Raw genomic sequence first — 24365 nt, 5'->3', positions numbered from 1 at the left:
AACAGTAATTAGGAGCCCTGCGAACATAACAAAGTAAAGAAAAAACGTTTCTACGTACAAAATGAAGATATTAACGGACTTTGACGGAGTTTGATACAGACCGACATGTTGCGGCTGATGCTCAGGAACTTTGGGGTGCACCACTCCAGTCTGCAGGGGCTCCACAAGATGGCGCCCGTCCCGAAGAAATGGAGCCCGATCAAAACAAACTGAGTGAGGAGATTAATGTGTCAGACTTTGTGTCATTACAGCACAATTACGTGTTTATAGCATGATGGTCAAATATAGCATATAGCTAATAACACTTTACATTAACAGTGGTGATGCTAAATATATTTTAATCTGCTACATAGTTAATATTTTATTGAATTTGGAAACGTTTTACATGAATTGAAGTGACAGCACTCAACATGTTATCCTGTTAAAGGGAAACGCCACCAATTTTACACATTGAAGTGTATTAACAGGTGTTGGGGAGGAAAAAGGTATAAAGTCCTTTGTGTCTCCAGAGGAAGTTTGCGAGTAGCCTAATAATGGCAGCAGGTTTTAAAAAGGAATGTGAGGAATGATGAAGGTGATATCTCTGAATCTGCTCTGTCAGTTTGGATCAGTTGTTTTAAAACTATCCATAATGTGTCCAACAGTGTTAAAGGAGTGTAATGCAAAACCTGGTGCCTACATTATTATGATCAAAACAAACTGAGTGAGGAGATTAATGCTCCTGCAACGTTTTGTTACAAACACTTTAAACTAAGTTGTTAATTAGGAGGTTACAAGGTGTGGATAGTACTCGCCCTGGGGTGTCAATCAAAACACACTGGACAGGAGGCAGGATGCAGCTTTAACCTTTTACTGAGATATAGTCTTCAGTACAGCACAACAACACAGCAGACCCACTGAATGTGCAGCAAAGCAGTTATCTAGGCGTGTGTGTGTGTGTGGTCTGCAATAGGAAAAAGAATATAAACATAAATCAGCATATTATTAGTAACAGAAATAATAATCTCAGGTATTGCACTGACCAGGTTACAGGTAAACATAAACACTAATCCAACTGTATATACAGTTATATTCAAACAGGAATAGCACACATGTATTCGCTGCATATAAACAGAATACGGCCGCATAACAACAGCTTATTAGCCAAAGCAGCGATAGCTTCACGTACAATATAGACCGTTCATAATCACGGGAGAAATAACACACATAACTTACGGTCTGTTCATCTACGCACACAGGAACAACAGATAACAGGAGACAGTCTGTGCACCGCTGGAGTCCTGCTCGTAACTCGAGCGACAGAGAAAGAAAGCATGAACTCATCACGTCTTCCCGAGTGATCTCCCCCGCCGCGTCTCACTCGTGACACATTGGGAGAAAGAAGACAAGTGTGGCTACAACTCTGTGAAAAAAAAATCACATTTCCATTCATTCCTTATGGGAAATTTGTCGCAGTTTTTTCGGACGAGCTCGGGTCCACTCGGGTCCGTTCGCACGTTCAGGTGCGCTCGTGCCCGCGCGCCAGTTATGGCCTTTATTACATAAGTGATACAGTGGACTTCTCCTTCAGACCGTTCATGTGTGTCTGTATATTTTGCCAACTGAGAGGAAGTGATGACAGTGAATCAGACCTGCTGAACCTGTCTTGTGCGGCGGACAAGCGACGGGACCTGACGACGAATCACAACTAAACTAAAGGTAAATACCAACAAATAAATACAGTATAAAGTCTGTCAGTGCTGTAGATCAATAGAACGGATCATTGATCAGAATGAAGTTGTAATTAGACATCAGCAGCTGACTGAGATGAAAGGATAATCACTCTGGTCCAAGTTACTTTACTAACTGAGCTGGAAACTACTTTCTATTCAGTCCCACATGAAGCTGACCGACAAACAGAAATACTGCGACAGACTGCAGCTGCAGATAAATGACCTCAGATAAGTGAGCAGGTTGCTTCACACATTAAACCAAAGGCCTCGGCAGGAAATATGATTCATGTGTTTTGAATTGTTCTCCAGTCCTCACACTCCTGCTGGACTTCAGATGAATCAGGCTGTGAATCTGACCATCTGAGTTCTGAAGTTTTGTCTGTGCACGCACAAAATATCTATATCACTTAATATCAACTTGAGGCGCCGCCATTTTGTAGGTCAAGTTTAACTGAAGACATCAGGAAGTTACTCAACCACTGTTAGACTGATGGTTACAGGCTCAGTTTGTATGGTGTGTATCATCTGACTATACATGTAGGTGTATATACACATATATACATATACAGACAGGGTGTAGTGCTGTTTATTGAAGTACAGACCGCACCTTATAAGACGCGTGCATGTGCAGGTGTGGTGCCAAACAGAGAGCGCGCAGCCTGTTAAAGCTGTATCACTCAGTTTATAAACGTCTGCAGCTGCTTTTATCCGGATCAAACAGTCATAACTACACGTACAAATAACTTTATGTCCGTGGGAACAGCAAAGCTATGTCTTTGTGAAACTTTAACGTTTCTTGTAACTGAATAATCACAATTGTGACCAAAGTGTTGCAGTTTATATCGTAATCAGGGCATGACATGTACGTGATCACAGGCAGTAGTATTGTTTCCAGTGTTAATGTGTTTGTATGTCTAATATCCTTGATGATATTTGGAAACTAGACTGTTATTAACATGATTTATGGATGGGTTATGTATAAAATAAAGATTTGATCTCTATTGCAATTATCCTTATGACTCTCCATTATTTTACCTGCGCCCTAGATTATAACCAACCCAGTCCTTTTTACCTGTTGAAATACCTTTAAAGGGAAAATACAACTCATAAAACGCAGTATTTTACCTGCCAAAAAGTGACTGCAGCTCCTACCTTGTGACAGAACAGATCAAATACAGGAGACATAAGGACAAAAACAAGGACAACGATTAATGTGTGTGTGCGCATGTGCGCGCATGTGCGGGTCAATGTTCACAGAGTTTATTGAGTTTCAGCCATTGTTTTACTTGTGTGTTAAAAACCTTGAACTCTGTCAATGTTTTAATTTCTGATGGTGATGTATTCCACAGTTTGGTGCCTTTCACTGCAAAGGATGATTGTCCGAATGTGGTTTTGCGTTTCGCTTTACTGCAATTTCCACTTGTTGCAGCCCCAGTTCTCATTCTACTGTTCTGTTTGTTTATCAATTGGCAGAGTATTTCTGGAGCTATTCTATTCATACTTGCAACATAGAATATTTGAATAAACACATGACTGTACACCTGTATCCTCAAGGAGACAGACTGCAGTCTCCTGTCTTATGACGTTAATACTTGAAGCAGAGTTATCAAATGACACTGGAAAACCACCCAAGATCAGCAAACTGTGAATAAAAGGTTCAAGAATGGATTTGTTATGGGGAGGAACAGTTATCTTACTAACCATCAAGACCTTTGCTATTACCACGGACATAAAGTTATTTGCACGTGTAGTTATGACTGTTTGCATGCAGGCCTGTCGCCAGGCTTGTATAAACACTGAGGTCATGCAGACCTGCTGGAAGGAGCAGCATTAAAAATAATTATAAAATGTTTTTATTAAACAACAGCACACTGACCCAGTAACAGACAGTGTGACTGCGGCAGGCTGATAGTTTACTCACTTTTGTCAACACTGTTTTATTTTTGCCACTGATGATGTCAGAGCAGAAACCCTGGACATGTCACTTTTTAGTACAGCTCAGTAGTTTGTTGGCTCAGGTCCTAAATGCAGTTGCTGTTTCTGTAACTCTTGTGTTGAGTGTGTAGGTGGACAACATGCAGCCGCCTCACAGAGTGAATGACAGGACGATACTGTACGTGCAGCTCGTTACAGACAGTATTCATCACATAATGTAACAAGTGGCACATGAACAGCTGTTGAGCTTTGCTGATGAGAAGATGCCCACCTTTGTTCAAAACATGCCAAACAACTAAGATTCATCACTTTGATATTTTAACATTCAACCAGATTTTGTAAACTGAACATTTTATTTCCTCACTTAGAGGAAAAAGTGGTGGAGCGGTGCTCCGGCAGCACTACACCTGTGTTTAACACATGTGGATGCAGGAATACTTATCTAGGACTGTAACTGAAGCAGCTCAACTGTATTTAATAAGATTTATTCAGAAAGCCTTAAAATCTAAGGAACAAATTACAGCAAAGCATCAACACAAACTACAGAGATTACATCATTCTATAGATTTAAAAGTTAAACTATAATAATAATTTTCAATATAAGGTAATTGTCAACACAGGCCTTCACATTATCAGCTGTAGCCAGCTCATGGGTTGTTAGGTTGAATCCCCAGTGAAGTTGTGAAGGTGACCTCTGTAAAACAGGCTGGTGTGTGACATCATTTATACTCTGATCATTCCTCCTTCAGGTGCTCGATGCAGCAGCTGGTCTCCAGCTGAACGAGTCTGATGTTTCAGCAGAGTGACGTCATGGCGGCTGCAGCATCAGGTGAGTCCAGTCAGACTTTATTACTCTTTGACAAAACATTACATTTGGTGGATTCAAAACACATCAGTGTGATGTCTGAGTTATCTGCTACAGGACTCTTTGCAGGACACCTGAAGTAAACTACAGGAGGCAGTTTCTGAAGGAACTAGTGTGAAAGCTCGATGTTAAAAATCGGACACTTCACTGAACTGCTGTCTGATTAGTTTGAAGTGTCTTTATTTGAAAGGGTGCAGAGCCAGCAGAGTCCCACATGGTGGCGACAAAACATTAAAGTGTGATGGAGTCATATCACAAGCTGCTGTGTTTGAACTGGCAGCCGCAGGACTTTTCTCCAACAGTGACTCATTTCGTTGGACACATAATGTAGATGACATGATGTTTTTGTCAGGTGCAGCTGTATTCAGTACAGTATTACATGAAACTTAATGTAAATGTGTGGGTGTCTGACACAGGCTACACCTGTAATAATAACTGTAATAAAATACTTTAAAAAAGCAGAAATTGGAGAAGGATACCATTTTAATTTTACCTGATTATTTGACCTCACCAACATTCTGACTCGACCCGACCTGGATCAGAGTTATTTCAGTCTAATCAGGCCTGGTAGGGTCAAGACTCAGGTCTTTGTACCAGTCAGAGATGCTCACAAGCCATTTTTTGCAAGTCCAAGTCAAGTCTCAGGTTTTTGGTCACAAGTCAACACTATTGCTGCCAGATTATCTGAACTGTACTGCAAGTCCATAAAGAGGTGAAAGTAAAACATCAACAGTTTTGTTCAAAGAGAAATCTAACATTTATGAAGATTGGCACCTTTCTTTGTGTGACAAAAATGATTCCTTGCATGAATATAAAACTCACAATGAAATATAATTTATTACTGGTTTATATTAGTAGTTATGGGCCATCCTTTTCCCAAGTCCTTTTCTTACTGAACAGACCAGTGTTGTGGACAGTTGTCTGCGTTGTTCAACAGTAAACACCAGCTGACTTTTATTCCTGATAGAAATGTTTGTGTTTTGTGAATGAAGCCCATCAAAACACACTGTACTAAACGTGTGCAGCAGGCGCTGAGGTAACTTTCACACGACCAAGTGACTGACCTGTCAGGTACCTGATAGAGTTGTTGGGTCGATCCAGCATCCTTTATATTCATTCTGCAAACGTTGCATTAGGCAATTCGTTTGTTTGCGCCTTGTTTGTAGTTCCTATCGGCAAAGCTTGTGACAAACAGTCAGACATTTTCTTAATGTTGATGTGCTAGAAAATAAAAAATCAAGGTTGTTCACATGTCCCAAATCTTAAGTCCGAGTCGGGTCTCAAGTCTTCTGAGGGCGAGTCTCAAGTCAAGTCTCAAATTACTGTGTGTGCGATTTAAGTCAAAGTCGCAAACTTGATTACCCATCTCTGGTACCAATATGTCAAATTGATCAAAGTTACATCATCATCATCATCATCATCATCATCACAGAAAATATGGCAGAAAAAATTACTTGTTGTTCCTTTTTTCCATCACTTGTTACGTCGCTTGTTATTTGGTGGAGCATCATGCTGCTCCCAGCGTTAGTGCTGTGTTGTTGTTTGGGTCTGTTCAGGTCCACCACATTCAGGACTGAGTCTGACTGTCCTAGGGTCACTTTTAGATTGGGTCCCTTTTATGATTATGTTGGGTTCTGGACGGTTTTCCACATGTTTATTTCAGATGTAGTCCAAAGTTTTAGAGGACTGCATGAATGAGATTAATAAGCATGTTGTTTCCTTACATTCACAGATAATCTGTATCCTCTGAAGCGCAGCAGCAGTTATGGGCTCCTGCCACCTGACAGTGAGTCAAACTGAACTGTGTCATCCTGCTATTTAAGAACATCTGAGTTTACAGTATTTCTGAGTTAAATTCTGTCATAAATAATTGAACTGCAATGAAACTATAACTGAATAAATGCAAATCTGTGTTTGTCCTTTTCTGCCTTTTCTTTCCAGTGTCTGAGCTGAGGGTGGTTCTGCTGGGGAACAGCTGGTCTCAGAGGAGTTCAGTGGGGAACTTCATACTGGGAACAACTGTGTTCAACACTGAGGGAGAACCAGACGGCTGTCTGAGAGTCAGAGGACGGGTAAAGGAGAAAGAAATAGTTCTGATCAACACCCCAGATCTGCTGCATCCCAACATCTCTTTAGAAAAACTGACAGAACATGTAGGAACCTGTGTGAGACTCTCTGATCCTGGACCTCATGTGTTCCTGCTGGTTCTACAGCCTGAAGACTTCACTGAGGAACACAAGCTGAAGCTCTGCAGAGTCCTGAACCTCTTCAGTCATCGATCCTTTGATCATTCACTGGTTCTGATATCAACACCCAGAGAGGAGAGTCCAGGTTTCATGGAAAAATACATGGAAGTTCCTCGAATACAAGACATGAACAGAATGTGTAGATACAGGTTTCTGTGGCAGAAGAATCTTGAACCTTCAGAGCTGTTGACACGGTTGGGTCAAATCGTAAAGGAGAATAATGGAGATCATGTCAGCTGTGATGTGTTTGAGGACCCAACATTGTCTTTACCAGCTGATCATCAAAACCCCAAACAAAAGGAAACACAGACATCTATCATCGGTGCTGTTAAAGCTGCTGGTAAGTGCAGAAATAATTCTGACAATGAAAACTTTGTTCTCACCCATCTGTTAAAGTCATATACTTTGCATATGCAAATACAAGCATACATTTTAAAGGAACTAATGCTGCATTTTCCTTAAAATATAGCTTAAAACATTCAAAAAACGAACTAACATTATCAACAGAGTGTGAAGAAACAACTGTGTCGACATTATGTCAAAGACGTAAAGGAGGCAAAAGTCCACAGTTTGTCCTCCAGTAGAAGTTAAGATACTTGTGTAAAAACAGACACTTGTAAAAGGGAAGGCAAGGCATAAAAGTAGAAGTACTGATTCAGCTTCTTTACTCCAGTAAAAGTAATCGAGTACAGGCTCTGACATGTACTCAGAGTATCAGAGTAAAAAGTCTCCCTCTGAAGGACATTTGTGGTCAAAGCTAACTGAAGCTCACGTCATATTAATATAATTCAAAGACTATTAAAGTTTTTTTTAAATGTGTTTATTACTTATTTAAAGTTTCACAAGAACACAGAAATAAAAACAAAACAGACATAGCACATCCGTGGTGATACCAATAACAACAGTCATATTAAAACTAAATACAAAGCAAAGCAGTTTTTGGCAGTACAGAAAATATATATATCTCTCTATATATATAAACATATATATATACATACATATAAATATACACATACAAAGAATAGATACACACATAAACTGTAAAGAGACAAATAGAGAGACAAATAAAAAAAAGAGAGTATACACAGTAAGGCACCTTAGAAACAACACACTAATCTACACCCTGAAAATATTTCAGTAAAGGATCCCAGATCTTTTCAAACACATCGCCTCTATCGTCATTATAAAATCTCAGTCTCTCAAGATTCATCATGTTTGCCATTTCACTCATCCACATATCATACATGGGTACAGGGTCCATTTTCCACACTCGCAGTATTAACTTTTTTGCAATCACCATCCCAAACAAGACAGCCTTTTTTTCATATTTATTGGCAGAAGTTAAGGAGCTTGTTACTCCAAGAATGGCTACGAGTGCATCTGGTTCCAAACGCTTCCCAAAAGCCTCCGAGAAGCAATGAAAGATGTTTTTCCAATATGTGTGAAGTTTACTGCAAACCAGAAAGCATGTGTCAAATTACTGATTGTGGATTTACATCGATTAAACACAGGTGAAACATCAGAATAAAAGCTGTGCAATTTTTCCCTGGAATAATCGTCTTAAACGGTATAAGGTTGTGTCTGACATTAACAGAACAATCATGTATACTCCCTTAACATTCGTCCCAGACCTCATCCTCTAATTCTACATTTAACTCGTCCGCCCATGCCTGTTTAACTTTTGCTGTGTTTATCAGAGAACTGTCGTGCAGGATCCAATAGAAAAAGGAGACTGCCCCACGAGTATTGGGATCAAATCTATTCATTGCCTCTAGTGACTCATGCTCATCCAATTTTTTAAAGTTGGGCATGTGATTCCTGACATAGTCTCGGATTTGTAGATACCTGAAAAAACTTGATACAGGGATATTGTAGACCTCTCTCAACTGTGCAAATGAGGCAAAGTTCCCTCTAATATATAGGTCCCCTACATTACATATGCCTCTCCGCTTCCATGTGGAAAAAACTAAATTGTTCAGGCCGGGTGTAAAGGAGTGATTTTCACAAATCGGAGTATCCACATATATCCACGATTTTTGGAGCCTTAATGAATAGTTTTATTTGCTTCCAGATTTTTAAAGTACTGCCAACTACAAAGCTTTTACTAAAATTTGATTTATCAACTGTAGTGGGGCTGTTGAGGAGAGCAGGCAAGGAAGATTTTTTGCAAAGAGAACGTTCAATGAGTAACCATGCCGGACAGGAGTTTGTGGTAGAAAGGGGAACCTTTTTCCAGCATGCAAGAATGGATAAATGAGCCGTCCAATAATTCAATTTGATAAGTGTTTTCTAGAAATTCTGATGGCTTTATAGTTCCATATGAAGGGTATAATAATTGAATCTAGCTTTTTAAAGTAAGATTGAGCAAACAAGGAATTGACTGAAAGAGATGGAGAAAGTGTGGTAGTACAATCATCTTGATTGCATTAATCCTCCCAACCAAAAAGATTGGGAGGGTTCTCCAGAATCAGTATTACTTTTAACTTGCTTGATTTTGTTTTGCCAGTTTACTCTTAGAAGATCATCTGGATTCTTTGTTACAATCACAGCAATATATGAACATTTTTCATAGGCTTTCTTAAAAGGAATGGACTGCAAGTAGGTCTTATTAACCATTGTAGAAATTGGCATCAATTCGCTTTTGTCCCAGTTAATAGAAAATCCTGACAGGCTGCCAAAGTTATTAATTAAAGTCAGAAGGGAGGGTATTGATGTTTGTAGGTTGGAGATGTACAAGAGGATGTCATCAGCATATAACGAGAGGTGATGTTTATGCCCATACATGTCGATGGGAGATATTAAAAGGGCCTTGCCTGATGCTAGTGGCCAGCGGCTCAATGATAATTGCAAAGAAAAAGGGGGAGAGAGGACAACCTTGACGTGTCCCTCGATGGATTGCAAAGGGAGGAGATATATTTTGGTTAGTGATTATTGAGGCAGTTGGGTGCGAATAAATGATCTCAATCCATTTCATAAAGGAAGGTCCAAATCCAAATTTCCGGAGTGCAAACATCATATAAGGCCACTCCACTCGATCGAACGCAAGTTGTGCGTGTAAGGAAATGACAGCAGCCTCTTCTGTATGTTTTGTGTACAAAATATTGAAAAGGCGTTGCAGATTGTAATACATATGTCTACCTGGTATAAAGCCGGTTTGGTCAGAATGAATGATAAGACCTATGCATTCTTTTAGCTTATTGGCCAGAACTTTACCAATAATTTTAGTTTCAATGGGCAACAGTGAAATGGGACGATGTGATGAAACCACTTTGGGGTCACAGCCAGGTTTAGGAATCAAAGATATATTGGCTTTATATAGTGGGGCGGCAGACTTAAGGTCATCCTAGAATGCTTCAGGATGCCTAAAAGCAGGGGTGATATTCTACAACCAAATACTTAAAAAAATTCTACACTAAAGCCATCTGGACCTGCTGCCTTGTTATTGGGGAAGGAGGAGATAACTGTATTAATCTCATCTAGATCAATATCAGCATCTAGCACATTAATTGAATCCTTTGACAATTTGGGTGAATTTAGATTTTCAAAAAAAGTATCTATAGTTTCATGATATGGTTCGCCCTGAGATTGGTAAACACTTGCATAAAATTCTGCAAAACATTTATTAATTTTTACAGGGTCCGTCAGTAGAGTACCATCTTTTGATTTAATACAATGTATAGCTCTAGAGGCCTGCGATTGTCTTAGCTGACGAGCTAGCAGCCTGTGGGGTTTTTCGCCGAGCTCAAAGTATCTCTGTCTGACTTGTACTAGTAGCTTCAAAACATTTTTGGACATAATAGAATTATACTCGTACCGTAAAGCAGTAATCTTATTAAAGGTGACATATTATGCTCATTTCTGCTTGTTGACATGGTTCCTTGATGTCTAAATGGAATGATAGTAACATGCTTTGGTCGAAAAAACCGAAGGATTGAGCACAGCAGGGGTGTTTACACACCAGTTTCACAGCCCTGTTTTAAGCGGCCGGTTTGAGTGCCTTTCCCTTTTATGCTAATGAGCTGCTGCGTGCGCCGCCCACCTCTTCCTGCCGGGCGGAAGACGTGAGGACGGCATCGCGTGACCATGGCAACGAGCTATACACATTTGCGAAGCAACTTTTCTGTGTCCATCCCTGCATATAACTGATAGTAGCACAGCAGACATGTAGCAGCTAACCCCTGTCTCCAGCTCCAAAACAAAGTAGTGATTGCTTTACTGCAGGTAACGTGCAGGTCACTGTCCTTTAGCACAACATGCTAATGAATGAACGTAGCTCACCGTCCGCTAACAACCGAGATGATTTCATACAATCTCCTCTGCTTGTTTACGCCGAGCAGTGGTTCACCGGCCGGTTAGAAGCGATAAAATCTCAATATCCTAATTCATTTTCTCAATTCACTGTCATGTTTTAAAAGAGTGCTGATATGACAAATCGTGAATCCTACGGCCAGTAAGCCCAACGTTGATAACTTCACGTTAGCCTCATATTTACATCGACGGTTAGCATTAGCGTTAGCATTAGCGTTAGCGTTAGCGTTAGCTCATGTGCTAAACGGCCAAAGTAACACAAACTACACTGTTTTTTAAGTACTTACAGTTCCATCATTGACGGTGGGTATGGATCCATCTTTTAAGGGACAATCTTGTCGCCAGTCCAGCGTCCAGTCCTGACCCTGGTTGCTGAAGCAGTCCGGCGTGAAGTGACTGGCACAGACGTAACACTTTTACTCACTGAAGCTGGGACGTTTCCCTGATAAATAAAATGTAGCCACTTCGCTCTGATATCCTCTTTGGTAGGGAGGCCATGTAGCGAAACAGGAGGATCCGTGCATCCGACGACAGAGCAGCAGTGCTCGGCCTATGGGTTGTACATGGTAGCGGTCAGGCTGTCGCGTACAAGTTAAGCGAGAACGAGAAAAATGGCGGATCCTCGTCCAGGTAGCTGGCCAAGTGTGGGAGGAGATAGCCAGCGCCAGGACTGGAGTATGCAAAAGACCGGATTGTGACGTCACAATCCGGTCGAAATCCAAACGGCTCGTTTAGAGACCCAATCCCTGACTCCAGTAATTTATGAAATATTGACTTAGTTGTCGAAAAATCATGCTTAAGGGGTGGGGAGGCACTCCGGATACGCAAATATACATACTAAAGCAAGGAAAAAGTGAGTTTTGCATAATATGTCCCCTTTAAGCAATTCTGGTTTATGCTCTGTTTTGTAAGAAGCTTCTAGATTAGTTAACTGATTATCTATTTCACTCAATCTTTTCTTTGATTTTTTTCTTTTCTGCTGCCTCATAAGATATTATGTGGCCTCTAATAACAGCCTTCATGGCCTCCCATAAAGTGGAGTCATCAACATCACCAGTATCGTTGGTATTCAGGTATAGCTACTGAAGTCATCAACTTTGAGTCCAATAAGAAATAATCAATTCTTGAGTAGGATTTGTGCACCGTAGAGAAATATGAAAAATCTCTTGCTGTGGGATAAAGGAGCCTCCAAATATCCAGTACATTATAAGACTGCATGAGATTATTGAGTGTTCCACTATTCTTAAATGAACTGCGACGCCTTTTCAATATTTTGTACACAAAACTTACTTGGGGCGCTGCCTGTCTAAAACGGGATCTAAAGCACAATTGAAATCTCCACCTATGATCATGTTTGAGTCAGATAGATTTGGTATAGTGCTGAAAAGATTCTGAAAAAAGGTGGGATCATCATAATTGGGCCCATACACATTCACTAAAGTTAATGGTATAGAGTTTAATGTTCCACAAACTATTAAATATTTGCCCCTCTGGTTAGAAATAGTCTGGGAGTGGATAAAAGGTATATTTTTCCTCATCAAGATTGTAACACCTCTTGATTTTGTGCTGAAGTTCGACTGATAAACCTGAGATGCCCATGAAGGACGAAGTACCTTCGCTGCTGTATTCTTAATGTGTGTTTCCTAGAAAACCAATATCAGTTTTGAGCGCACATAGATGTGCATATATTTTCCCTCTCTTCAATGGACTTAATCCTGCGTACGTTCCATCTGATTATTTTAATGTCGCCGTTTCCGTGCCTATGTGAATTAGTTAACATAATATCTACTGCTTAGAGGAATCTGTAATATGACTGTGGCAGAACATAAGTAATAATCTGAACAAACAGATGTGCTGAAAAAAACACCAAAATAACAATAAAACCCTCCCAAAGGACAGAACAAACCCAGGAGCAGCGCTTCCATACCCCAAACCTTCAGTTAAAGCTAGACGTGAAGGCCTGCCTGAGGCCAGACTAGCAAGATAACTACCAATCTCTCTCTAAACCAGGGAGACAGACTCTCCACTTCACAAATGAAAAAGTAATTAAGAATAGAAAAAATAACATTCAGTCCTCACCCAAATCTTAACGTGAGCATATTTTCCGGCGTCTCAGTTGTTGAACATAGCTAATATGTCTCTTGATGTTGACACATGTCAAAACAAAGAACATAGTTTCTTTATCGGTCAGATGCAGCAACAGTCCCAGTCCCCAGCCTCTCGGCGCAGGAACTTTTCAGCTTCAGCTGGAGTGTCAAATGTGCTGGTGTTGTTGTTAACTGTAACCACGAATCAACAACTTTTCACCCCTAATCGACAAGGCAGGGTAAATTGCATCAAAATGAACGTGCTTCCACGTTTTTTGTATCTTTTCCAATGCTTGCCGATCTTTTTACCCAATTCCTTTTTTCGTGCTATAAATAAGCAAATTTCATGTTTTATATGGAAAGGCAAGACCGCCAGGATAAGGAGAGAGTTTTTACAAAGGCATAAGTCCGTTGGTGGTTTGTCACTCCCTGACCTAAGACTCTACTATTGGGCAGCTAACATAAGCAAAATGACTCTCTGGATTCGTGAACCTGAATTAATCTGGTGTAAACTAGAAGCTAAATCCTGTTCTACATCACTCCTAGCTCTACTTACATCAAAATTGCCCTTTCAATCATCCAAATATACATGTAACCCAATTGTAGTCTCCACCCTTAAAATTTGGTTCCAATTTAGATGTACTTTTGGACTCAAAGGATTGTCTAATCACAGCCCCATACATAACAATCATCTCTTCCTCCCTCCCAACATTGATAATGCATTTTCTCTATGGCAGCGCTCAGGCCTTGTCAGGCTAAGTGATCTATATATTAACAATGTCTTCGCTAGCTTCAGCGAATTATGTGAAAAATTTAACCTTCCCAAGTCTCACCTATTCCGATACTTCCAGGTTCGTAACTTTGTTAAATCCAATAGTACCTGTTTCCCCAATATCCCTCCTAACTCAGTAATTGAATCAATTTTGGAAATTCCCACAAATCAGAAAGGCCTTACCTCAAAAATGTACACCTTAATATCCCATCTCAAAGAGACATCTCTTGATAAAATCAAGAAAGACTGGGAACAAGAACTTGGCAGGGTTATCGATGACGGTGACTGGGACTCAGCATTAATTCGTGTAAATAACAGCACATCTTGCTCCAGGCTTAATCTGATACAATTTAAGGTTGTCCATCGTATTTATTTGACCAATTCCAAACTTTCCAAAATTTATCCCAATGTCGCAGACACATGCAATAGGTGTCACTTGTCACCAGCAAACATGACCCACATGTTTTGGTCGTGTCCCCGTCTGCAAGTTTACTGGACGGCTGTTTTTAAACATCTTGCAGAGGCACTAAATATGGAATTGACACCTTGTCCAGAACTGGCTATTTTTGGAGTATTATCAGACCAAACAATTAGGAAAAAGTTTAAGGATAGTATCGCCTTTGCTTCTTTATTAGCACGTAGAAGAATTTTGTTGGAATGGAAGGCACCAGTTGCCCCCAAAGCTTCCGTGTGGCTTAAGGACCTCATGCTGTACTTAGATCTGGAGAAAATTAAATACGATCTGAGGGGGACACCTGGAAAATTTGATTCGGTTTGGGGCTGCATGATTAGTTACATAGCTAAATTAAAGACACTACAGGACAAGTGAAATGTTCACTTCTGACAACTGACTTTTGAATTTCCTTTCCCTCCTTATTTCATCTCAACCCATTGAAAATATTACTTCTCAGTTTTGTGGTGTTTTTTATTTTTTATTTTATTTTATTTTTATTACTCTCTCTTAATTGTCTAGGTACTTTTATATTTGCATGCCTGTTTACGGTAAGAAGGAAGGATGTGTGTTATTACTGATCTGTGACAAATTTTGTAGGATTGGGGAGGGCTGGGAAAGGGAGGGAATAAGTGGTTGTTGTTTTTGGAAAAAAAAGAAAAAATCCTTATTTTTCATTGTATGTACCTTTACCTGTCAAATGAATAAAAACATTAATAAAAAAAAATTAAAAAAAACTGTAACCACGAATCTCGCTGGGTGTCTGAAGCCAAATCTGATTCTTCTGGCTCTACACTTGAAAAGCCTGGCGTTTCTTCATGGTAGCAGACGTGAGGTCGGGAAAAATAAACACTGGGCGCCCCTCTTATTGTAGCGGAGCCTTCTCCTGAGAGAGCCTCAGCACCAGCTCTTTAACCTGGAAGTAATGCAGTTTGGCTATAATAGCCCTCGATTTACCATCTTTAGCCGGTGCAAGGCTCTGGTTGGCACGGTCCACTTCTATTGGTTTGTCGAAGTGTTCATCTCCCAACAGCTTCGGAAGTAGCATAGTCACAAATTCCGTTGGTTGCCCGCCTTCAGCTTTCTCCTTAATTCCAACTATACGAATGTTTTGCCAGCGTGAGCAAGCCTCCAAATCTTCAAGTTTATTTTGTTGTTGAATGCATTGAGATGCTAGCCTGACTCTACCTCTGACACTACCTCTGACTCTACCTCTGACACTACCTCTGACACTACCTCTGACTCTACCTCTGACTCTACCTCTGACTCTACCTCTGACACTACCTCTGACACTACCTCTGACTCTACCTCTGACACTACCTCTGACACTACCTCTGACTCTACCTCTGACTCTACCTCTGACACTACCTCTGACACTACCTCTGACTCTACCTCTGATACTACCTCTGACACTACCTCTGACACTACCTCTGACACTACCTCTGACTCTACCTCTGACTCTACCTCTGACTCTACCTCTACCTCTGACACTACCTCTGACTCTACCTCTGACACTACCTCTGATACTACCTCTGACACTACCTCTGACACTACCTCTGACACTACCTCTGACTCTACCTCTGATACTACCTCTGACTCTACCTCTGATACTACCTCTGACTCTACCTCTGATACTACCTCTGATACTACCTCTGATACTACCTCTGACTCTACCTCTGACACTACCTCTGACTCTACCTCTGATACTACCTCTGACTCTACCTCTGACTCTACCTCTGACACTACCTCTGACTCTACCTCTGACTCTACCTCTGATACTACCTCTGACTCTACCTCTGACACTACCTCTGATACTACCTCTGACACTACCTCTGACACTACCTCTGACACTACCTCTGACTCTACCTCTGATACTACCTCTGACTCTACCTCTGATACTACCTCTGACTCTACCTCTGATACTACCTCTGATACTACCTCTGATACTACCTCTGACTCTACCTCTGATACTACCTCTGATACTACCTCTGATACTACCTCTGACTCTACCTCTGACTCTACCTCTGATACTACCTCTGACACTACCTCTGACTCTACCACTGACTCTACCTCTGATACTACCTCTGACACTACCTCTGACACTACCTCTGATACTACCTCTGATACTACCTCTGACACTACCTCTGACACTACCTCTGACTCTACCTCTGACACTACCTCTGATACTACCTCTGATACTACCTCTGACACTACCTCTGACACTACCTCTGATACTACCTCTGATACTACCTCTGACACTACCTCTGACACTACCTCTGACTCTACCTCTGACTCTACCTCTGACTCTACCTCTGATACTACCTCTGACTCTACCTCTGATACTACCTCTGATACTACCTCTGATACTACCTCTGACTCTACCTCTGACACTGCCTCTGATACTACCTCTGAATCTACCTCTGACACTACCTCTGACACTACCTCTGACTCTACCTCTGACTCTACCTCTGACTCTACCTCTGATACTACCTCTGACTCTACCTCTGACACTACCTCTGACTCTACCTCTGCTCTGACACTACCTCTGACTCTACCTCTGACACTACCTCTGACACTACCTCTGATACTACCTCTGACTCTACCTCTGACACTACCTCTGACTCTACCTCTGCTCTGACACTACCTCTGACTCTACCTCTGACACTACCTCTGACTCTACCTCTGATACTACCTCTGACACTACCTCTGACTCTACCTCTGATACTACCTCTGACTCTACCTCTGACTCTACCTCTGACACTACCTCTGACACTACCTCTGACTCTACCTCTGACTCTACCTCTGATACTACCTCTGACACTACCTCTGACACTACCTCTGCTCTGACACTACCTCTGACTCTACCTCTGCTCTGACACTACCTCTGACTCTACCTCTGACACTACCTCTGACACTACCTCTGATACTACCTCTGACTCTACCTCTGACACTACCTCTGACTCTACCTCTGACACTACCTCTGACTCTACCTCTGACACTACCTCTGACTCTACCTCTGACTCTACCTCTGATACTACCTCTGACTCTACCTCTGACACTACCTCTGATACTACCTCTGACTCTACCTCTGACACTACCTCTAACACTACCTCTGACTCTACCTCTGACTCTACCTCTGACACTACCTCTGACTCTACCTCTGATACTACCTCTGACTCTACCTCTGATACTACCTCTGACACTACCTCTGACACTACCTCTGACTCTACCTCTGACACTACCTCTGACTCTACCTCTGACTCTACCTCTGACACTACCTCTGACTCTACCTCTGACACTACCTCTGACTCTACCTCTGATACTACCTCTGACTCTACCTCTAACTCTACCTCTGATACTACCTCTGACACTACCTCTGACTCTACCTCTGACTCTACCTCTGACACTACCTCTGACACTACCTCTGACTCTACCTCTAACTCTACCTCTGATACTACCTCTGACACTACCTCTGACTCTACCTCTGACACTACCTCTGACTCTACCTCTGATACTACCTCTGACTCTACCTCTGATACTACCTCTGACTCTACCTCTGATACTACCTCTGACTCTACCTCTGATACTACCTCTGACTCTACCTCTGATACTACCTCTGACACTACCTCTGACTCTACCTCTGACACTACCTCTGATACTACCTCTGACTCTACCTCTGACACTACCTCTGACACTACCTCTGACTCTACCTCTGACTCTACCTCTGATACTACCTCTGACACTACCTCTGACTCTACCTCTGACTCTACCTCTGACACTACCTCTGACACTACCTCTGACTCTACCTCTGACACTACCTCTGACACTACCTCTGACACTACCTCTGACTCTACCTCTGACACTACCTCTGACTCTACCTCTGATACTACCTCTGACTCTACCTCTGACTCTACCTCTGACTCTACCTCTGACTCTACCTCTGACACTACCTCTGACTCTACCTCTGACACTACCTCTGACTCTACCTCTGACTCTACCTCTGACACTACCTCTGACACTACCTCTGAAACTACCTCTGACACTACCTCTGACTCTACCTCTGACTCTACCTCTGACTCTACCTCTGATACTACCTCTGACTCTACCTCTACCTCTGACTCTACCTCTGACTCTACCTCTGGTACTACCTCTGACACTGCCATGCGTGATGTACTCTGATAGGTCGACATCAGTCTTGTGATGTTGGGAAGGCGGCGTGCGATGACGCCAAATAAAAATTATCCATAATTCACCTCAAATGCATCAAACTAAAGTAATGAGACTGTTTTGGAAATGTAAGGAGGAGAAAGTTCTGATATTTGTGTTCAGATGAAGAGAGGGAAAGTCACAGAGATACTCAAGTACAGTACAGACACCTGAAACATCTACTGAAGTACAGAAACAAAGTATGTGTACTTTGTTCCTTCCCACCTCTGGATGCACAACAGATTCCTCATCTGAGTTTGACTGAGGCTGAAGCATGTATGGTTGAACTCTGTAACTCAATACTTACTCTCACGATAGCCATGTTGATGTGCACTACTGTTTCACTGGACAACCGAGCACGGTGGTGGGCAGGTTGAGAGTCTTGTGGTTAACAGATTCAGAATTTACCAGTGAGGGAGAAGAGCGGATGTACCTCCAGCACCTTTATAGATTTATTTTTTTTTAAACTTTTTTTGTTGGATTCTCAGTACCACTTTTCTAAAATGGAATTTCTTATGTAAAACAGTTGTAGAGGTAAATAATTTGGTTAATTGTGGATAATAAGACACAGCACAATTTAACATGTTGGCACAATGAATTAAACTACAAAATTGGCCAAGCCTGTAGGTGACTGATAAGATCTCCTCATATAGCCGTTACTGTCACTGCGATGCTACATGTCAGCGAACCTGATTGAAACATGCCGTAGACATCAGCTGTGTAACACTCAAACCAATTACAATGTCCAGACATCACATTTGGTGCTTCATTTATTACAAATAATCAGATTTGTTTTGCATCCAGGTAGAACCCAATCCATTACACAGCTGGGTAGCTTTACCAAATTTAAGCCACTGCCAAGCTATATGCAAATGCCACGACCAAAAACTGTATATCACCTGGCTGCATTACGCTCTCAGTGTAAATTCAGTCCCATGGGAGTTAACTGCCACCCAGTGTACAAAAATGTGTAACAGCAAAAATAAATGCAAAGTTAAACTAATGGATGAACATTATGAACTAAAGGCTGTTACACCTCATGTTGTGGTGTAAGTGTGGTGAGTTCAGCCTCTAATGTTATTTTGTCTTCCTCTCTGTTGTATTACAGCATCTGGATTCAGGATTGTGCTGCTGGGAAAAGGTGAGGACAAACAGACAAGACTTGGGAACTTCATCATCACGGACCAAGCTTTTCATCATCAAAACACCAGCAAGTGTGTGGCCACATGTGGAGAGTGGAGAGGAAATCATTTAACTGTAGTGAAAACTCCAGACATCTTCAGTCTGTCTGTGGAAGCTGTCAGAGAAGAGATGAAGAGCTGTGTGAGTCTTTGTCTTCCTGGACCAACTGTTCTCCTGCTGATAGTGAAACCTTCCAACTTCACAGAGAAGAACAGAGAAACTCTGAAGTTCATCCTGAGTTTGTTTGGTCAAGATGTTTTAAAACACTCGATGGTCATCACTACACATGAGGAGAAGAAAACAAGTTTCACTCTGCATCAGCTCCTTAAAGACTGTGGAGGAAGACACTACAACATGTCTGAAGACAACCACGGGTCATTAATGCAGAAGATGGAGAAGATTGTCCATGAAAACAGAGGAGCCTTCCTCACCTTCAGTGAAGAGACCATCAGACCAAAGTCTGAAGACATCAGAGCAGCTTTAAACCTGGTTCTGTGTGGGAGGAGAGGAGCAGGGAAGACTTCAGCAGCTGAGGCCATTTTAGGTCCTTCAGTCTCCAACTCATCAGAGTGTGTTCAGAGTCGGGGAGAGGTGTGTGGACGTTGGGTTTCCCTGGTGGAGCTGCCTGCCTTGTGTGGAAAACCTCAGGAGGAAGTGATGGAGGAATCACTCAGGTGTATCTCCCTCTGTGATCCTGAGGGCGTCCATGCCTTCATCCTGGTCCTACCTGTGGGTCCCCTCACTGATGAAGACAAGGGAGAGTTAGAGACCATCCAGAACACATTCAGCTCTCGAGTCAGTGACTTCACCATGATACTGTTCACTGTGGACTCAGATCCTACAGCTCCAGCTGTTGTTGACTTTGTAAGAAAGGACAAAGACATCCAGGAGCTCCTTCAGAGCTGTGGAGGAAGATCTGTTGTTCTCAACATCAAGGACAAGCAGCAGATCCCAGAGCTGTTGGACACGGTGGAAACAAATTGCCAGTCTAAAAATAAACCTCACTGTTATACAACTGAAACATTGGCACATGCACAGATGGATAAAATCATACAACAAGAGAAACAAATCCACAGTCAACAAGCTGAACTTCAGAGGCTGAACAAGATCACTTGTAAGTACTCTGAATTTTTAAAAAAATCTGTCCAAAAACATTTCTACACGACTTCCTGGATCCTATACTGCAGCAACTGTAAATATTTAAGTAACTCCATGTCTTTATATTTCACAGGTGCTGATGAAGAACAGAGCCCAGAGTGTCTCAGGATTGTGCTGATAGGGAAGACTGGCAGCGGGAAGAGCTCTTCAGGAAACACCATTCTAGGAAGAGACGAGTTTAAAGCCAAATCAAGTCAAACATCAGTCACCAAACTTTGTCAGAAAGAACAGACTGTAGTAAACGGTCGTCCAGTCGTTGTGGTCGACACTCCTGGTCTGTTTGACACAACTCTGTCCCCTGAAGAGGTTAATGAGGAGATGGTGAAATGCATCAGTCTTCTGGCTCCAGGACCACATGTCTTCCTGCTGGTGATAGAAATCAGCAGATTTATACCAGAAGAGAAGGAAACATTAAAACATATCAAGGAAGGCTTCGGGAAGAATGCTGAGAGGTTCACCATCGTTCTGTTGACTGGAGGAGATAAACTGGAACACGAGGAGCTGTCCATTGATGATTACATTGAAAAAGACTGTGATGATTCCTTTAAGAAACTGATCGCTGACTGTGGAGGAAGATACCACGTGTTTAATAACGATGATGAACAAAACCACATGCAGGTCAGTGAGCTGATCACCAAGATCGACACCATGGTGAAGACAAATGGAGGCAGCTGCTACACTAATGAGATGCTGCAAGAGGCCGAGGCAGCGATACAGAAAGAAATGGAGAGGATCCTGAAGGAGAAGGAAGAAGAGATGAGGAGAGAGAGGGAGGAGCTTCAAGGAAAACATCAGGAAGAGATGGAAGAGATGAAAAGAAGAATGGATGAACAGAGAACAGAAATAGAAAAGGAGAGAAAACTGAGAGAAAAACAACTTAAAGAAAAGGAAAAAAACATCAACAGAGAACGTGAGGAGAGAAAGAAAGAACAGGAAAGGAGAGAAGAAGAAGACAGGAAGAGAAAACAAGAGGAAGAAAGTCAGAAACAGGAGTGGAAACAAAAAGTCAAAACTTTGGAGCAAAAAATAAGATCAGAGTCAGAATCAAAGGAAAACATTCAGAGAAAGCTGAAGGAGAACAGAGAAGAGATGAGGAGAGAACGAGAGGAGGAGGAGAAAAAACAAAAGGAATGGTGGGAAAAACGACTTCAAGAAGATGAACAGAGACGACAGGAGGAACAAACCAGACTCAGAAAACTGCAAGAAGAACACGAACAAGAAAAAGAAAATGATGAAAAGAAAAGAAAAGTAGAGGATCGAATCAGAAGAGAACAAGAGGAGAAAGAGAGAAACCGCATTGAGGAAGAACTGAGAGCAAAAACTGAAGAAGAGAGAAAACTGAGAGAAAAACAACTTGAAGAAATGAAGGAAAACATTAAAAAGGAGCAGGAGAAAGAAAAGAAAATGAGAGAAGAAGAAGACAAGAAGAGAAAACAAGAGGAAGAAAGTCAGAAACAGGAGTGGAAACAAAAAGTTGAAGCTTTGGAGCAAAAAATAAGATCAGAGTCAGAATCAAAGGAAAACATTGAGAGAAAGCTGAAGGAGAACAGAGAAGAGATGAGGAGAGAGAGGGAGGAGCTTCAAGGAAAACATCAGGAAGAGATGGAAGAGATGAAAAGAAGAATGGATGAACAGAGAACAGAAATAGAAATAGAAAAGGAGAGAAAACTGAGAGAAAAACAACTTAAAGAAAAGGAAGAAAACATCAATAGAGAACGTGAGGAGAGAAAGAAAGAACAGGAAAGGAGAGAAGAAGAAGACAGGAAGAGAAAACAAGAGGAAGAAAGTCAGAAACAGGAGTGGAAACAAAAAGTTGAAGCTTTGGAGCAAAAAATAAGATCAGAGTCAGAATCAAAGGAAAACATTGAGAAAAAGCTGAAGGAGAACAGAGAAGAGATGAGGAGAGAACGAGAGAAGGAGGAGAAAAAACAAAAGGAATGGTGGGAAAAACGACTTCAAGAAGATGAACAGAGACGACAGGAGGAACAAACCAGACTCAGAAAACTGCAAGAAGAATACAAACAAATAAGAGAAAATGATGAAAAGAAAAGAAAAGAAGAGGATCGAATCAGAAGAGAACAAGAGGAGAAAGAGAAAAAGCGCATTGAGGAAGAACTGAGAGCAAAAACTGAAAAGGAGAGAAAACTGAGAGAAAAACAACTTGAAGAAATGAAGGAAAACATTAAGAAGGAGCAGGAGGAAGAAAAGAAAAGGAGAGAAGAAGAAGACAAGAAGAGAAAACAAGAGGAAGAAATTCAGAAACAGAGGTGGGAACAAAAAGTTGAAGCTTTGGAGCAAAAAATAAGATCAGAGTCAGAATCAAAGGAAAACATTCAGAGAAAGCTGGAGGAGAACAGAGAAGAGATGAGGAGAGAACGAGAGAAGGAGGAGAAAAAACAAAAGGAATGGTGGGAAAAACGACATCAAGAAGATGAACAGAGACGACAGGAGGAACAAACCAGACTCAGAAAACTGCAAGAAGAACACGAACAAGAAAAAGAAAATGATGAAAAGAAAAGAAAAGAAGAGGATCGAATCAGAAGAGAACAAGAGGAGAAAGAGAGAAAGTGCATTGAGGAAGAACTGAGAGCAAAAACTGAAGAAGAGAGAAAACTGAGAGAAAAACAACTTAAAGAAATGAAGGAAAACATTAAGAAGGAGCAGGAGAAAGAAAAGAAAAGGAGAGAAGAAGAAGACAGGAAGAGAAAACAAGAGGAAGAAAGTCAGAAACAGGAGTGGAAACAAAAAGTTGAAGCTTTGGAGCAAAAAATAAGATCAGAGTCAGAATCAAAGGAAAACATTCAGAGAAAGCTGGAGGAGAGCAGAGAAGAGATGAGGAGAGAACGAGAGAAGGTGGAGAAAAAACAAAATGAATGGTGGGAAAAACGACGTCAAGAAGATGAACAGAGACGACAGGAGGAACAAACCAGGCTCAGAAAGCTGCAAGAAGATTACCAACAAGAAAAAGAAAATGATGAGAAGAAAAGAAAAGAAGAGGATCGAATCAGAAGAGAACAAGAGGAGAAAGAGAAGAAAGACATGGAGGAGAAGTTTAAGCAGAAAATGGAGAATCTGAAGAAGATGTATGAAGAAGAAGCCAGAGAGAAAGCTGAAGAGCTCAAAGAGTTCAAAGAGAAATACAACAAGAAGTTTGAAGATCAGAAGAAAGAACATGAGGAACAAACGAAAGACAAAGATGAGCAATAAGACCTCTTAAAGGCTCTTAGAGTCCACAATGAAGAAGAAATGAGGAAAAAACATCTTGGTGAAATTTGTGACTTGGTGAAATGTGTGACCAGAAAGAGAGCAAATCTGAATACAATCACTGCCTTACTGAATAAACATGAAGAGGAAATGAGCAAGGAGAAAAATGAGGAGAAAAAGAAAGCTCTGCAGCAAAAACATGAAAATGAAACAAGTGACTTGATACAGAAACTTTTGAC

At 41.3% G+C, this 24365-nt stretch overlaps 1 protein-coding gene across 1 annotated transcript; it reads left to right on the top strand.

Annotated features, from left to right (window-relative positions):
- The first annotated feature begins 1585 nt into the window (after nucleotides 1-1585).
- On the top strand, nucleotides 1586-24359 carry LOC140995387 (uncharacterized). The gene is made up of 6 exons (XM_073465369.1): nucleotides 1586-1698; nucleotides 4397-4476; nucleotides 6245-6298; nucleotides 6454-7098; nucleotides 19691-20878; nucleotides 20996-24359. Exons 2-6 carry the CDS (start codon nucleotides 4437-4439, stop codon nucleotides 24127-24129), a joined length of 5061 nt encoding a protein of 1686 aa, XP_073321470.1. The 5' UTR covers nucleotides 1586-1698; nucleotides 4397-4436; the 3' UTR covers nucleotides 24130-24359.
- The last annotated feature ends 6 nt before the right edge of the window (nucleotides 24360-24365 follow it).

The sequence above is a fragment of the Pagrus major genome, chromosome 5 (assembly GCF_040436345.1).
Source record: "Pagrus major chromosome 5, Pma_NU_1.0".
NCBI classification, from domain to species: Eukaryota; Metazoa; Chordata; class Actinopteri; order Spariformes; family Sparidae; genus Pagrus; species Pagrus major.
The sequence above is the reverse complement of the archived record's forward strand: the minus strand, read 5'-3'. Positions and strand labels throughout refer to the sequence as shown.

Coding starts and splice junctions, on each gene's coding strand:
- LOC140995387 (XM_073465369.1), top strand. CDS start 4,437: ATGTTTCAGCAGAGTGACGTCATGGCGGCTGCAGCATCAG. Junction 7,099..19,690: donor CGGTGCTGTTAAAGCTGCTG/GTAAGTGCAGAA, acceptor GTTGTATTACAG/CATCTGGATTCAGGATTGTG. Junction 20,879..20,995: donor GAGGCTGAACAAGATCACTT/GTAAGTACTCTG, acceptor TATATTTCACAG/GTGCTGATGAAGAACAGAGC.